This window comes from Oculina patagonica, chromosome 3 (assembly GCF_052425735.1).
Source record: "Oculina patagonica isolate OP01 chromosome 3, crgOcupat, whole genome shotgun sequence".
In the NCBI taxonomy this organism is placed as follows: Eukaryota; Metazoa; Cnidaria; class Anthozoa; order Scleractinia; family Oculinidae; genus Oculina; species Oculina patagonica.
The window spans coordinates 28,209,366-28,223,064 of record NC_135760.1 but is presented as its reverse complement, the minus strand read 5'-3'; the positions used below and the strand labels follow the sequence as shown (position 1 = coordinate 28,223,064).

The 13,699-nt window shown below is 36.9% G+C and overlaps 1 protein-coding gene across 1 annotated transcript in view; it reads left to right on the top strand.

The window, feature by feature from the left end:
• Positions 1-13,699, top strand: part of LOC144647363 (uncharacterized) — a 92,038-nt gene that overhangs the window by 35,819 nt on the left and 42,520 nt on the right. The window contains exons 7-13 of the mRNA XM_078507166.1: positions 480-593; positions 5,151-5,213; positions 7,898-7,950; positions 8,997-9,063; positions 10,374-10,459; positions 10,590-10,676; positions 10,982-11,066. Of these exons, the coding sequence (XP_078363292.1) occupies positions 480-593; positions 5,151-5,213; positions 7,898-7,950; positions 8,997-9,063; positions 10,374-10,459; positions 10,590-10,676; positions 10,982-11,066 (555 nt within the window). The remainder of the gene's footprint in view (positions 1-479; positions 594-5,150; positions 5,214-7,897; positions 7,951-8,996; positions 9,064-10,373; positions 10,460-10,589; positions 10,677-10,981; positions 11,067-13,699) is intronic.

Sequence of the window (13,699 nt, the reverse complement as noted above, 5' to 3'; positions counted from 1 at the left end):
ACAACTACACAATAAGAAATAGGCCTCAGTAGTATTGTGTAAAATTTTCTTTGCGACAAAGTGTACTCCTGTTATTGAAATGTTAACTTTATTAAAATTAATGTGTTAGATAGTGGATGTTTTTGGTCTTGTATATTGATAATAACAATAATAAAATGACTTTTTTTTAGAATATTGTTTATTTGCTCCCTTGTAGTGTCATTTGTGGCCCGAGCGCAAAGCGCAAGGGCCACAAATGACACTACATGGCACAAATAAACAATATTCCCGAAAAAAATCATTTTTATTATAAATTGTCTTTTTATCAAAAAAAAAAATCATTTACATGTGTTATGTTGTGAAAGTGATGATCCCAAAGAGTAGTAAACCCCTGGGACAAAAGTATGAATGTGAAAATAACCAGTTTATTTTCCAAGAAACATGATTTGGATCCCCCCCCCCCCCTTATTTATTTGTAATCTCATTAATTTTTGTATTAGAAACAACTTGAAGAGGAGGCATCTAAACAGCCCAGTGAACCACCAGAGGAAGAACCACCCCTCCCTGAACCCAAACCAAAAAGTGTTGTACAGATGATCTACGAGAAAAATAAGGTGAAGTAGTTGCCATGGAAAGTAAACAGTATATACCTAGTAGTAATCTTAGATTATAGAGGTTTATGCAACCAAGATATAGTAATGTTGTCATTTTCTTTGGGTTTGTATAAATGTGGGCTTTTCAATTGGCACTGATACATAATGCATATGTGACATGGGTCACATTAAAGCATTGGGGGAGGGCTTTTGTGGGGCTTGAGGTCACTAAGAAACCTTCGTAAACCCGGTTTCGGAGGGTTTGAAACACTTTAAAAACCCTCTGGAGACACTTAATTATTTGAAACCCTTTCCAGGGCTCAGACAGATGCTGGTCATGTTGACTGGCCAAACTTATTTCAGCTGGGCCATTAAATAATGTACTTTCTGACCAGTCAAAAAATAGCACTCGCGGGAGTGCATGTGCTTTCAGCTATATTTGACACAATTAAAGTATAGCATGTCCTGTTTCACGAGATTAAACAGGTGGTAAGACTAAAAATAATAATAGTAACATAACAACAATGCAAAGATGCTTGCATTATAAAATTACCGGTATGACATTTTGAAGAATCTAATCGCCAGGCAGAAGGTATAAACTTCCATGAGCATCCTAACTGGGCTATAAAAGAGCGGTCATTCGATTTGCACTTCGAAGATATTATGCAACTCTTGTCATAATACTTGGCTTCACACTAGAAGCTAAGTTAGTTTCAAGTAAGCACTTGATTCAAGCGCACTTGAAAATCTCAACTCGCATTTTACAAAACTTGGCTTCACACTTGATAACAAAGTATATTACTTGAGGTGAAAGCTGTCAATCATCCTCAAAATCGTGACAACGCTGCACGCCGCTTTCGTTTGGCTTCCATTTCCTATTGGTCAAGTGCGTTCTCAAGTGTGGTGTAGACCATACTTGGCGGCGTACTTCGGCTTCTTTGAACTACGAAAGTTTCCATGGTCACCAAGAAAAGTTCAAGTAAGTACGTTTTACCCCTTCACACTCAAAGTAGGTTCCAAGTGCACTTAGACTATACTTTAAGCTCTAGTGTGAAGCCAAGTAATGTCTCATGATCTACTGTAAAAGCTTAGAGAGAACTACACTTGAAATATACCACGTTAAAATGAAAATTTGTTTATATGTGAAGAATTTTTAAGAAACTGTTCAATCCAGAAATGCGTTACGAAACGTTGTTCTCTTTTGTAAACCAATGTTATTATTTACGAAACACAGCCTGTTCGAGCAGCGTGAAGCCGCGTAAAATGGCTTAAAATCGCCCCTTAAACTCGACTCGCAATACTTTTAATGCCTTTCATTTAACTATTAATAAAAATACTCAACTGCCTTTTCTGAAGCACTGTTATAATTCTCGGTTCAAAACAAAAAGTAGCTTACATGTAAATAAATAACACAAGACTCGCCATAAAGATGCCATGTTGCCTAAAATGTCGAACTTTTAAGTTTAAGAGATGGACAAATGAAAAAATAAAATAAAAAAGAAACTCTGTTTCAGATTTATTTTCATTCATGTATCAAGACAAGAAATGCATTTAAAACCGACGAAATATCGAAAAACTTGAAGCGCCCGAGATTCTGCAATAATGGAAATTAATTACTTAAACAAGCGAACGTTTGCAGTCAAATTTTGACTTGATGGCTCAATTCCAAATTCAAAGCAACACTGTACATTACCATTTTGATTTGTAAAGTCTTCAGAAGCCACATAAAAGAAGAGCCATGCCATCTTGTTTCTGCGGCCGTCGAAGGAAGATAAATTCTTCGTAAGCAGGGTCTTAGCACTTTGTATTTTGTGAACTTTGGTATTTAAATGTATTGGATTTTGAATGGATTTTCGACGAAAGCGCCGAGAAGAAGCTTCAACCTTTCAGTTAACCTGGTGTTTGATCAGAAGCCTGGGGATTCCGATTTCTGGCTGAAAATCGGCTTGGCACTGGAGCGGTCGAAATTGAGCTTTCCACCCTTGTTCTCTTCTTATTACGTGAAGCAACAGTCAACGCAAAACTCTCCAAATCGCTCCAATTCACCATTTTGAGCCGCAGAAACGACAAAATACAACAGTTGAGGTAGGTTTACGTTTATTTTGAACTTAAACATAGACATTACTCAAAATAAGTCAATGATAATAAGACCCTTTCAAAATCCCCATACATTTCTTAATATGTATTTCGAACAAACAGTCACGCCGCTTGTATGGGCCCCCTGTGGTATTATCTTCCGAAAGTACACACGTACATAACACGATATTGTTATTTTAATGTTCTGTACCAGTTTGGGGCAATGTAAAGTTAATGTAGGTTGTATCTGTCCAACAAGAGTAAGGAGAAAACACATATTTTGTTTTTACATTTTCATCCCAGCCTCAGTTACATATACAGATCGAGTCATTTGAAATAATTTGATGTAAAATACGCCAAATTGGGCATATTTGCGAACCCTGCCGGGAATTGTAAAGGACTTAAAGAAAAAAGGAAAAATCCGAACGGGAGGAGGGGGGTTAAGGATTATGAAATTCCAAGGGCATGGGGGGTAACGCATTTTGGAATTTCCGAAGGCAAGGGGGGGTTAAAATATTGAAGCCGTCCATCGTGGTGTATGGATATTTTCTGGAATTGCCCAATGGAACACTACAATGTATAAACAAAAGAGATTAATTACATATGATGGGATCTATTAGAATTGGTAGACAGAAATTTCTAACTCTTATATTAATAAGGGCTGCCGTGGGCAAGAGACCGTTTGACCTTTCTCGCAGCTTAAAAGCTAGCTCCTGCATAACGTATGTCGTTTATTGGAAGTCACACACTACAATATAATATAACGCAATCTACTGTTGTTCAATTGAGCAAATATACGAAGAAAATGTATTATTAACTTTGCATCCTTGGCCTGCCTACTGTTAATTCTGTATTTATTTGAATTCCATCATATCCTAACTATGCTATTTAGACAATCACCAACATTGCTTTTTAGGTTTAAAAAATGTACACTGTAATTGGACAACAGTCTTTAGAACCTTTGTGAAACGTCATCGCTTCTGCATGCACTGCATGCCGTTTATTGTGATCCGTTGGAAGGAGAAAACTTCCCTGATGTGGCGGACTTAGAGCAACCTGAGCAGGATTCAAGTCAAGAATTTGAAAGTTTCATCAGTGCGGAGAAATCTGCAAACACGGTCAAGAAGACGACAAGTGAATGGAAACGATTCGAAAATTATTGTCAAAAGGAGACTGATGGAACATTTCATGTAGATACCATACCTGCTGACGTCCTCGATAAGCTCCTCGGAAAGTTTTTCAAAGACGTACGCAAATGCGATGGAACTGAGTTCGAGCCAGACAGCATTTCAAACTTTCAACAAAGCATTCAATGCCGCCTAGCACCTCTAGGGAAGACACAACTTAGCATTACGTGGACGGCGATATCTGAGGCTTTTTTCAAGTAGTTCCTTCAACATACATGTTTTCTCGTTCAGTATTTTCTAGAAACACTGCCATAAGTTTTCAAAAGTTTGATAAGCTAAAACAATGTTGTCAATCGCGGCACTTTCGTTGCCTAGCAAAGAACTTTAGAAGTTAAGTTATTCCAAAGGAAACTTGCACTTTATCTAGTTTTCATCCTGTCACTGAAATAACTGTAAAACTAATTGCAGAAATAAAGTAGTGAAGGTTGGATTCAAACTATGTTTATATGCTTATCAATTGAGCTATTAAACGGCCGAATTGTTTACGAAAGCCAATGAAATTCACTCGTCCTTTCGCCTTTGACGTAGGTCAGTCAAAGGAAGCAGCTTCCCACACGTTTGCCTTGAAATGTTTTCTTTTCTCTAGAGTGAGAGATATAATAAATATCTTATTAACCTCGTTTTCTTGTTCCGTACTGTAAAATACGGATCCTTGTTTTTTCCCATTTATGGCCCGCGCGCTTCGCGCTTGGGCCATAAATCAACGGGGAAAAACTTGGTCCGTATTTTACAGTACGGACCTCAACTCAATTAATAAGAGGTATGTACACACCTAGCAGTTGAAAAATTATGCACTTTTCTGGCTTCCCAAACAAATCACAAGCAAATCACAAGCATCTTTTCAAGATGCTTATTCAGGACTGTACTAGGATAATGCAAATTATATTGGTGCTGGCCAGCATTCAGTACATACCTTACCACCCTTGATCTACACTTCCAAGACCTAGAGCTGACATTCTCTCAGTACAGTAAAGATAAGTTAAGATAAGATAAAATTTTATTGAACACTCCTGAAAAGGTTTTTCAGTGAACAATACAATACATGAAGTTAAATAAAATGTAAAATACATACAGTGCTTGGTTAATAAGAGATACAGCCGTATAAACAATCTAACCTGCCATAAGGCGTTAGTGGGCACCCTTGGGACTTTAAGAGAGTTGTCCACTTAATTATGGGAGGTTAACTAAACATGTATTGTTTGTTTGTGGCTGGGACTATGACTCACTGTCGTCTTATGAGGTTTGACTCTAATTATTTGAGTCTGGTACTGGTATGGTTAAATAAGGTACATGTTTCTGTTCATTTTGTCTACAGAAAAAAGCTGAAACTGCTGCAGCAAGGTTGGCAAAGCTTAGTGTGCCACTTCTAGGTGGAAAGGTGTGTTTTCAAGCAAACCTGATATGTATATTATACTTCATTATTTTGTAGAACTTTGTAAGTGTCAGAAAAGTTGACAGCAGGTTTTAGGTGAAAATGATATAATCTAATGAATGAAATACTCCTGGCAAACTCATTATGTTGCCACCGGCTTACGGTACTTTGCAAAACGAAACAAAACGGTACTTTGCGAAACAGTACTGTAGGTAAATATATTGTAAAAATATTGAATGGGGCAAATAAACATTGATTGCAAAAACAGGTATTAGTCGACCCAGGTTTGCGTGACGGATAATGTGATGCCTGAGAGGAAATGAAGAGTTTTGCAACCCGTTTCGTTGAACTGCATGCAATATCTTCATGGGTTCGCATTGAATGTTGCGTGCGTGCTAGCATGAAAAGCTTTTGAATCGAATCTTGTGGCATCGCGAAATAATTTTTGAACATGAATCAAAAATGCAAAACGTGAATGAAAGCAACATCAAAAATCAAAAATAAAGATGCCTGTAAAAGCACAGGCAGACGCGTGCAATTGGAGAAATTGGGCGAAAACTGTGAGGCTGTCGATCTCGGCGGGCCATCAAAGTTGCCAGCCTTGTCATTTTTTCTTACTTTAGCTGGTGACGACTATTAAGGAATTAACGGCTTCAAAACCCCATAAAAACACAAAAGATCACACAAAAGATGAAAAGTAAGTGAATTATATTTATCTGGCTTACAGTAGATCAAAGTTTGGGATGAAAAGGCACGAAATTCAGTTATGGAGCATTTCTCACGATCAGTTGACTCAAGTGGTGACCAATCATTACAAATTAAGGTGAATGTATGGGATCAAATAGCGCTTACCGTGACGGTTATGTCACGCGGCCTCAAACACAGAGACTTGTCTACGTTTACCTGTGATAAAAGCACTTTTCTCACTTTAGTCACCCGAAAATGAAGGAAACGAAATCTTTCGGCCGCCTAGGATTTCTTATCTTCATTATGTGACAGTGCATGAATCTACGCCGCCCAGCGCCAGTGTGTAAATAAAGGTTGCGATGGTCACGTTTGTCATGCTTTCTTGTAATGTGTAGTCGTGAAAACGAACACATTAAAAGTCTGTTTTTTAACATGGTGAACATTTATCAAGAGCGAATAAAAGTTTCACATTGGGTTCAGGACTTTATGGCATTTATTTGCGGGAAATGTGTCATCTTTCCGGCGACAAACGCCGACAACTGTGATTATGCAAATTGCCGTTCAGCTAGATTTTTTGCCGATAAGAATTATTTCGAGCCGATCAAAATAGCTATTTTCGGTCAACTCTAAATTTGACGTTTGGTAATACGATTTTTACGGCTCAATAGTAGTCAGAAACGACAAAGCATGTGTATCCTGTACCGCCATACCAGACATTCGGTATGCTGGAAATCAACTCTATGAATAAACTTGTCTTGTTGGCGATTCGATCGATCTCCACCCCATATTTTTACCTAATAATATAGTACCGTTTTGCAAAGTACCATTCCGCAAAGTACCGTTTCGCAAAGTACCATTTTGTTTTGTTTCGTTTCGTTTCGCAAAGTACCATAAGCCATTGCCACCAGTTATAAATGAGTTGAAGCAGCAAAAGAATAACCTGCAAGCTGTAAGAGGAATTAGTCAGTGAGTTCTCCATGAAGGTGGCTCAAGACTGTTTCCTGCATTTTTTACAAAATCTGCATTGTTAATTGGGTTCAAAACCCCCTGTACATTTTTTTAACAATGCCAAAAGTTGTATCTTAACATGCTGATCATTATTCCATCATAGAAAATGGTGGTCACTAGCCTCTTTTTTGAGTTATAAGCACTTAAAGCGAAAATTAAGGGTTTTTTAAGAGATTCTACTGTCACTGTGGTTATCGGTGACATAATGAAAATGACCATTGTTCAGCAATGATTGGACATGTGTTAGATATTATAACTGTAGCAGCAACCGATAAATATTTGTAGTACTGTCCCATGGCCATCTAAGCATAGGAGCTGGAAACCATTATGAGCCTCCTTTTGGCAGGATTAATTATTATTCCAAATATTTGAAAATAACTCCTAAATTTCTGCAGCATAAAAATTATTGTGAATGATTTCTTCAAAAAGAGTTCTACCAGTGAGTGTTGTTTCAGGACTATTTCAGGACCATTTCAAACCCTTAATTAATTTTACTTGCAGTATATTCTACTTATGCTAGTAACCAGCCCACATTTCAAGGATGTTCCAGGGGGCACTTTCCATTTGACCAAAAATTTCACAAATTGTTTGAATGGGTGTGAATGGCTCACAAGTTACTGGGAAAGTTTTACATAAAGATCAGGAAATTCTAGGAACAAAATCCAATGCAGCAGGAATTTCCAGGAAGTATTTTTTTTTGAAAATTCAATTATTATACTTAGCAAGGTTGTCCTCTATTTGGGAAATTCCAAAAACATTTTTCAGTCCGATTCAGTCAACCAGAAAGTACTGATCCATTCACTACTGGAAATATTCAGAAATTTAAACCAAATTACTGGTCAAATGGAAAGTGCCCCAGTGCTATATCTCACAGAAAACATGTAAACAGGTTTGCTATGAGATGTTTACATAAAAACAGCACTACATGAAGTGCTGTCACAATAACTTAGGACTGTTTCTAATTAGTACTTATTTGATTTTTTTTGGTGTTATAGCCCTTGTACAATCAACCATCTGATCTTTCTTGTTATCATGAGAACCTTCGAAGGTGAGAAAGTCAAAATTTTAATGTTGTCTTGACCATTACGGACTGTTATGCAAGGCTATTTCATTAAGAAGGCACAGAGAGAATACAGGGAGAGTGAGTTTCTAAAAGAGTTGTTACTCTCAGATGGTCGTTACTTTTTGATAGTTGTCACTTTTAGGTAGTTAAACTATTGTTTAAACTATTGTGGAGGTTGGATACCTGAGACATCCAGGAGCTTCGACTATTGGCAACCAGCTCCTAGATGGAGACCGCTCCCATGGCTGGCAAATCCTGGCAACCTAGCCATGAGCCCCACACGGATGGGGAGACAGGCACCCATCACACTGATTAAACAGTGGAAAGAGAGAGAGGGAAGGGGGAACATCCTTGAGCCTGCAGGCTCCCAAACAAAATGCTTACTGTAAACACTATCGCTGTAATGGCCTACAGCATGTCTCAGTCCTGGCAAGGGACAAGGCCGCTCTTTGTTATTAACTCTAACTCTGTTAAAGCTATCACTGTTATGGCTTTCAACACCTCTTAATTCTGGCAAAGTGGAGCCCTGGCACTTTGGCATATCACAAAATGCTCATAAATTATAGACACTATCACTGTAGTAATGGCTTCCAGCAGATCTCAATCCTGGCCATGTGAAGCCCTAAACGCATGGGCATATCACAAACACCACTGACTGTCAAGGGAATGGCATCACTCTTTGTTATTAACTCCATTAATTGCATTATTGTAAACACCATAAACTTGCATTTAACTGCATTTAGGAGTATCAGAAGCATATAACCCCTTCTGGTAGTAACTATAGTTACATTATAATTGCAGTAGAACACCACAGTTTTCCAAAAATGGCCACATTTTCAGTTGCCCTAGAAGACTAGGTACTTCCAAAGAGGGTTTCACTAAAAGTGGCTTTCGTGGAGTTGTTATGATCAACTGTTCAAATGTTGTGCTCCATTGTGCTGTAGGATGTATTAGGGCTCAATGAAACATTGTTACTGTTATAAGTTACTGGAATTTACATTTATTGCCGGATACAAACTTTCATGTTTTAGAGGACCAGCTGTGAAAGCTAAATTGGTGAAATATTTTCAGTTGCGAAAACAAGCCAAAGAACTCAAGGTACATGTACAAATGAATGTGTTTATAGTCCCTTTAAGATTGAAGTTCAAAATTAATATCAAATTCTCCTAATTATTGCCATATATAAATTTTATAAACCCATTCATAAATCGACCATGGCAAACATTGCCCTTTGCTCCACTTGTGACATCATAACCTTTGATCATAAAAGCCATCATTTATACTCATTCTACACGGGAGGAAAAGGTCCTTCTGATGATGCCCAGATAAGAGTGATTGGGGCAATTGAACTTGAAATACCTACAAAAATGCTTAGAAATTTGAGTGAAAAAGTCAAAGAAAGTTTTCCTCAACCACCCTTGGCTCCTCAGTTGTAAATATTTCCTCTTTAGAAGGCACTTTCTCGGAAATTACTGAACTGCAAGCAAGCCCAGTAGAGAGCCAACAACTGCAGCAAAAAGATAAGAAAAAAAAGAAAAAGGAAGAGCGAGAAAAAAAAAAGGAAAAATGAAAAATACCGTATTTATTCAATTAAGCGCCCAACCTCGAATTAGCGCCCACCTCGAATAAGCGCCCACCCTGAAGATAGGAAAAGTTAATAAGCGCCCAGCCTCAAATAAGCACCCACCCTCCACCCCACAAAAACAACTGAAGTGCACAAGAGGAGTATTGATTATTGAAATTGACTAAGTACTACTAAGGGACTTCCCCCATGACCGAGTTTTCTTAGTATTTTACAGAAACATTTAATGAACAGTTAAAATTCTGCTTTGGTACATCTCCACGTTTTATTATTATTCATTGTTTTGTTACGAAAATAAACAAACTATTTGCTGAAAATTGTGAACATTTAATAAGCGTAAGCGCCCACTCTCAAGGTCCAAAAATTTAATAAGTGCCCAGGGTGCTCAATCGAATAAATACGGTACTTAAAGTGGTAAAAAGGGCACTTTCTAACCAAACTTTGCCTTTTACACATGCCCGAGCAAAAATGTCATCAAACATGATGCAGTGCAAAAGAAAGGCATGCTTTCATGTTGCAAGTGATATTTTGAGTAGGTTGGAGCTTAATTAGCTCATAACTGACATAAAAAAAAAACGCTTTTGTCAAAAATCTCCTGGAGTCAATGGGTTAGTGTGGAAATGTGGTGGTACATCAAGCCCATATTTATCAGTTGGTAGTAAATCAGTATTTTTTTTCATCATTTTCAATTTTTATTATAATTATGCCACCTGTACTTGTGTTTTTAAATATAAATTTGAATGTTGGTAGCTCTTTATAATTGCATGTTGGTATTTTCTACTCTTGTGGATTGCTAATGTTAGTATTTTCTGTTTTTTGTTTTTAGAATCGGCAACAGTGTAAAGAGTACAAGACTTTGAAGCAAGCCTGGCTCAAGAAAATAGAGAGAAATGAAAACAATCCAAAGAGAAAGTTAGTTAGTTAGAAAGTTACTTAGTTCATTACAATCTGTCTTCTGCTAAATTCCATCCCTGCTTTGTCTGTCAAATAATATTTTGTCATTACTAAAAACTCTAATTATTATGTTATTCTTGTTATGTAGGCAAAAAGAAGCTAAGCTAAGGGAATTTTATGAAAAAGTCTTCCCTGAGATAAAGAAGCAGCGAGAACAAACAGAAAGGTTTACTAGGTGAGTAGTTTGGTGGACAACGGAACTCTTCTGTCCACCCTTGAACTTGTATGAGTTGGTAATATAAATTGTTGAAAAAGAATGAACTTATACTTTGAAATAGTTGACATCAAATGCTAAATTTGGAACATTTTTTGTTGCAATTGTAAATAATGTTTGGCTTTAGGTAATAAATGAATGACTGTATCCACTGTTACTTGGATTGACATTAAAACTTGTACTCTGTTTAATGACTACTGTTACTGTTAGTATGTAAAAATTATTTATTGATAGATTACAAAATGGTACATGCATAATTTTTGCAGAATGGGCTCCAGAAGTAACTGGGGAATTGTGGCTAGAAGTGAAGCTGAATTCAATGAGATTGTTGATAACCTAAATGAACAAGAGGTAAGAGCATTGCTTCAATGAATGCCTAACACATACAGTTTGTTATTTAAGGCTTTTAAAGAATGAATGCTGTCTATGTTTTGAGACAAAGTTACAGTGGAATCTTGATTTTCGAACTAAGTGCTACTATGATGAAATTCACATCTTCTCGTAATTTGTAGCCATTTTAGAATATTAACAAGTACTGGTACTCTATATTAGAAGAAAAATGCCATTTACTTTTTTCCAATAGAGAGGTTTATATAAGCATGACGTTTACGGCAAACGGCAAAAATAATTCTGATTTTGCTCGCTTTTTCTTTAGCACTTAAATAAAGCCAGTCGAAAAATCGGAAAAAATCCCTTAATCACAGTAAATGCAAATAATTTCCCTAAATTGTACAACCAGCTGAAATCAGACACCAAAAGTTCGTTTTTTGCCGTTTGCCGTAAACGTCATGCTTAACCTCTCTATTATCTCTTTTCTTTCCAGAGATGTGTAAGTTTTTAAAATTGGCAAATTAGCAAAGTAATGAGATTAACTAATATGTGAACTCGTTGTGAGTTTGCAAGTCGTGAGTTGCAAGTCTCCTACAAATAAAATAAACGTTTCTAATAACGTCCTTTAATGTAACTTTTTCAAATGTGTAAGGAGTAACAATGACAGTAACAGGTAACTTTTTGACAAGAAAACTAAGAGATAAGTGAACTTTTTGTGGAATAACTCTGCAAATAGAGACAAGTACATAATAACAGTGCAATGAAAATTTGGCACTTATAACCAGGGCGTATGGAGAGAGGGCGTCGAAACGAGTGGGTTCAAGCGGAACAGCCTTGATGCAGAAGCCTGGGTACCAGTTATAAATTTTTGAGGGGTTTTCACTTTACATGCCCATAGAGGTAACAGAAAATTTTCATGATAAATCATTTACAAAAGCATGTGAGGGAAAGGAGGGGGATGATGTGAGGTTTGAACATGTGGAGGAGAGAGAATTAGTCTTATTTAAACCAGTTGTCGCGGATAGCAGCGGGCAGCGACTGTATAAATATTGAGAGTGCACATCATTGCGGGAAATTTTTTATCCTCTTTGAGCGGTCAACAAGCAAAAGTAATGCCGTTTCTATCTTGAAAGAAATACTTTATTAAAGTGTCTGAGGTATTTAGCTAAAATCTAAAATGAATGAATAATGAATGAATGAATGTTTATTTCCCATGAAGTCAATTAAGTACTGTATTTTCTCAAATAAACGGGGGCGGGGGCGTTTATTTAAAACTTGGCCTCAGAGACCCGGAGTTTATTTGAAGCCGGCGTTTAATCGGGGTCCGGCGTTTATTTATGAAGTAAAATTTTCAATCATTTTTAAGTTGATTTATTATTTCACATTCTTCGAGACCCATGAACAGTTTGTCGTGGCGGGACATTGTATCCCTTGGACCCGACCTCAAATTATGTCCGTTTTTCTCATACATACGACATTACATAGGGCCCGTGTATATTGTAATCAGTTTTGTGCAAACAGAACAGCTAGCAACTTGGAACAAGGCGGCCTTGAAGTCCCTATTACTGTTCAATGCTCGATTTCCACCCAGAAAGCACAATTTTTGACAAGGCTAAAACAACTGATAAACAAACGCTGGAGGGATCCTCGCGATTTTAGCGACAGCGAGCACTACAACAAAAGAAAGAGAGTGCGTAAAAAACAAAAAGAACATGCCGGAACATTGACTAACATTACTATATTTTCAATTTTGTGTTGTTGTACGTCATAAAACCGCAGTTAATGTTACGCCAGACTTATTCGTTAAACATTTATTTAAATAACAAAAGCCGTATACCATATAGTACGCGTCATATCAGTGCTTTTCTAATGAATATCTTCACTTATTGAATCGACTCGAATAAACACCGGGACCTCGATTAAACGCCGGGACCCCGAATAAACGCCGGGGGCGTTTATTTAAAACTTGGCCTCAGAGACCCGACCTTTATTTTAAGCCGGCGTTTAATCGGGGTCCGGCGTTTAATCGAGAAAATACGGTACATTAGAATGTATAACAATATTATAACTTGGGAGGAAGACTAAAGAAACCCTCACGGGCTTTTACAAAGTACCGGTAGTCTCCCTTAACTAACAACTATTAGAAAAAAGATACATTCAATTTATGTCAGTCAGGTAGTACAATAATACATGTACAATAAAGATATCACTCTAATAAGTAATTTCTATTTTCTTATTTTACTGAGCTGTCACTGCTAAAGATAAAATATACTGTTTCAGTTTCTTTTTTAATATTTTTAAAGATGCTGAGTGTTTGATGAACAAAGGTATTCTATTCCAAAAGTCAATTATTTTGTTTCTTGTTGAATATTTTCCGTAATTTGTTCTGTTATAAGTTTTATGAATTTGCTTTGAGTTTCTAGTATTATATTCATGAACTTGCACATTTTCTAAACAGAAGTCACTAAAATAGAATGGAAGTACTTTATTGCTAAGACTGAAACTGAAGGAGCCGATTAAGAAATCATTAATTTGGTATATATTTAAAAGATTCAGCTGAGTAAAGAGCGGAAGTGATGGCGCTGTGTATGATGAAAAAGTCATAATTCTCAATACTTTCTTTTGTAATTTAAACAACTTGTTAAGCCTAGTGG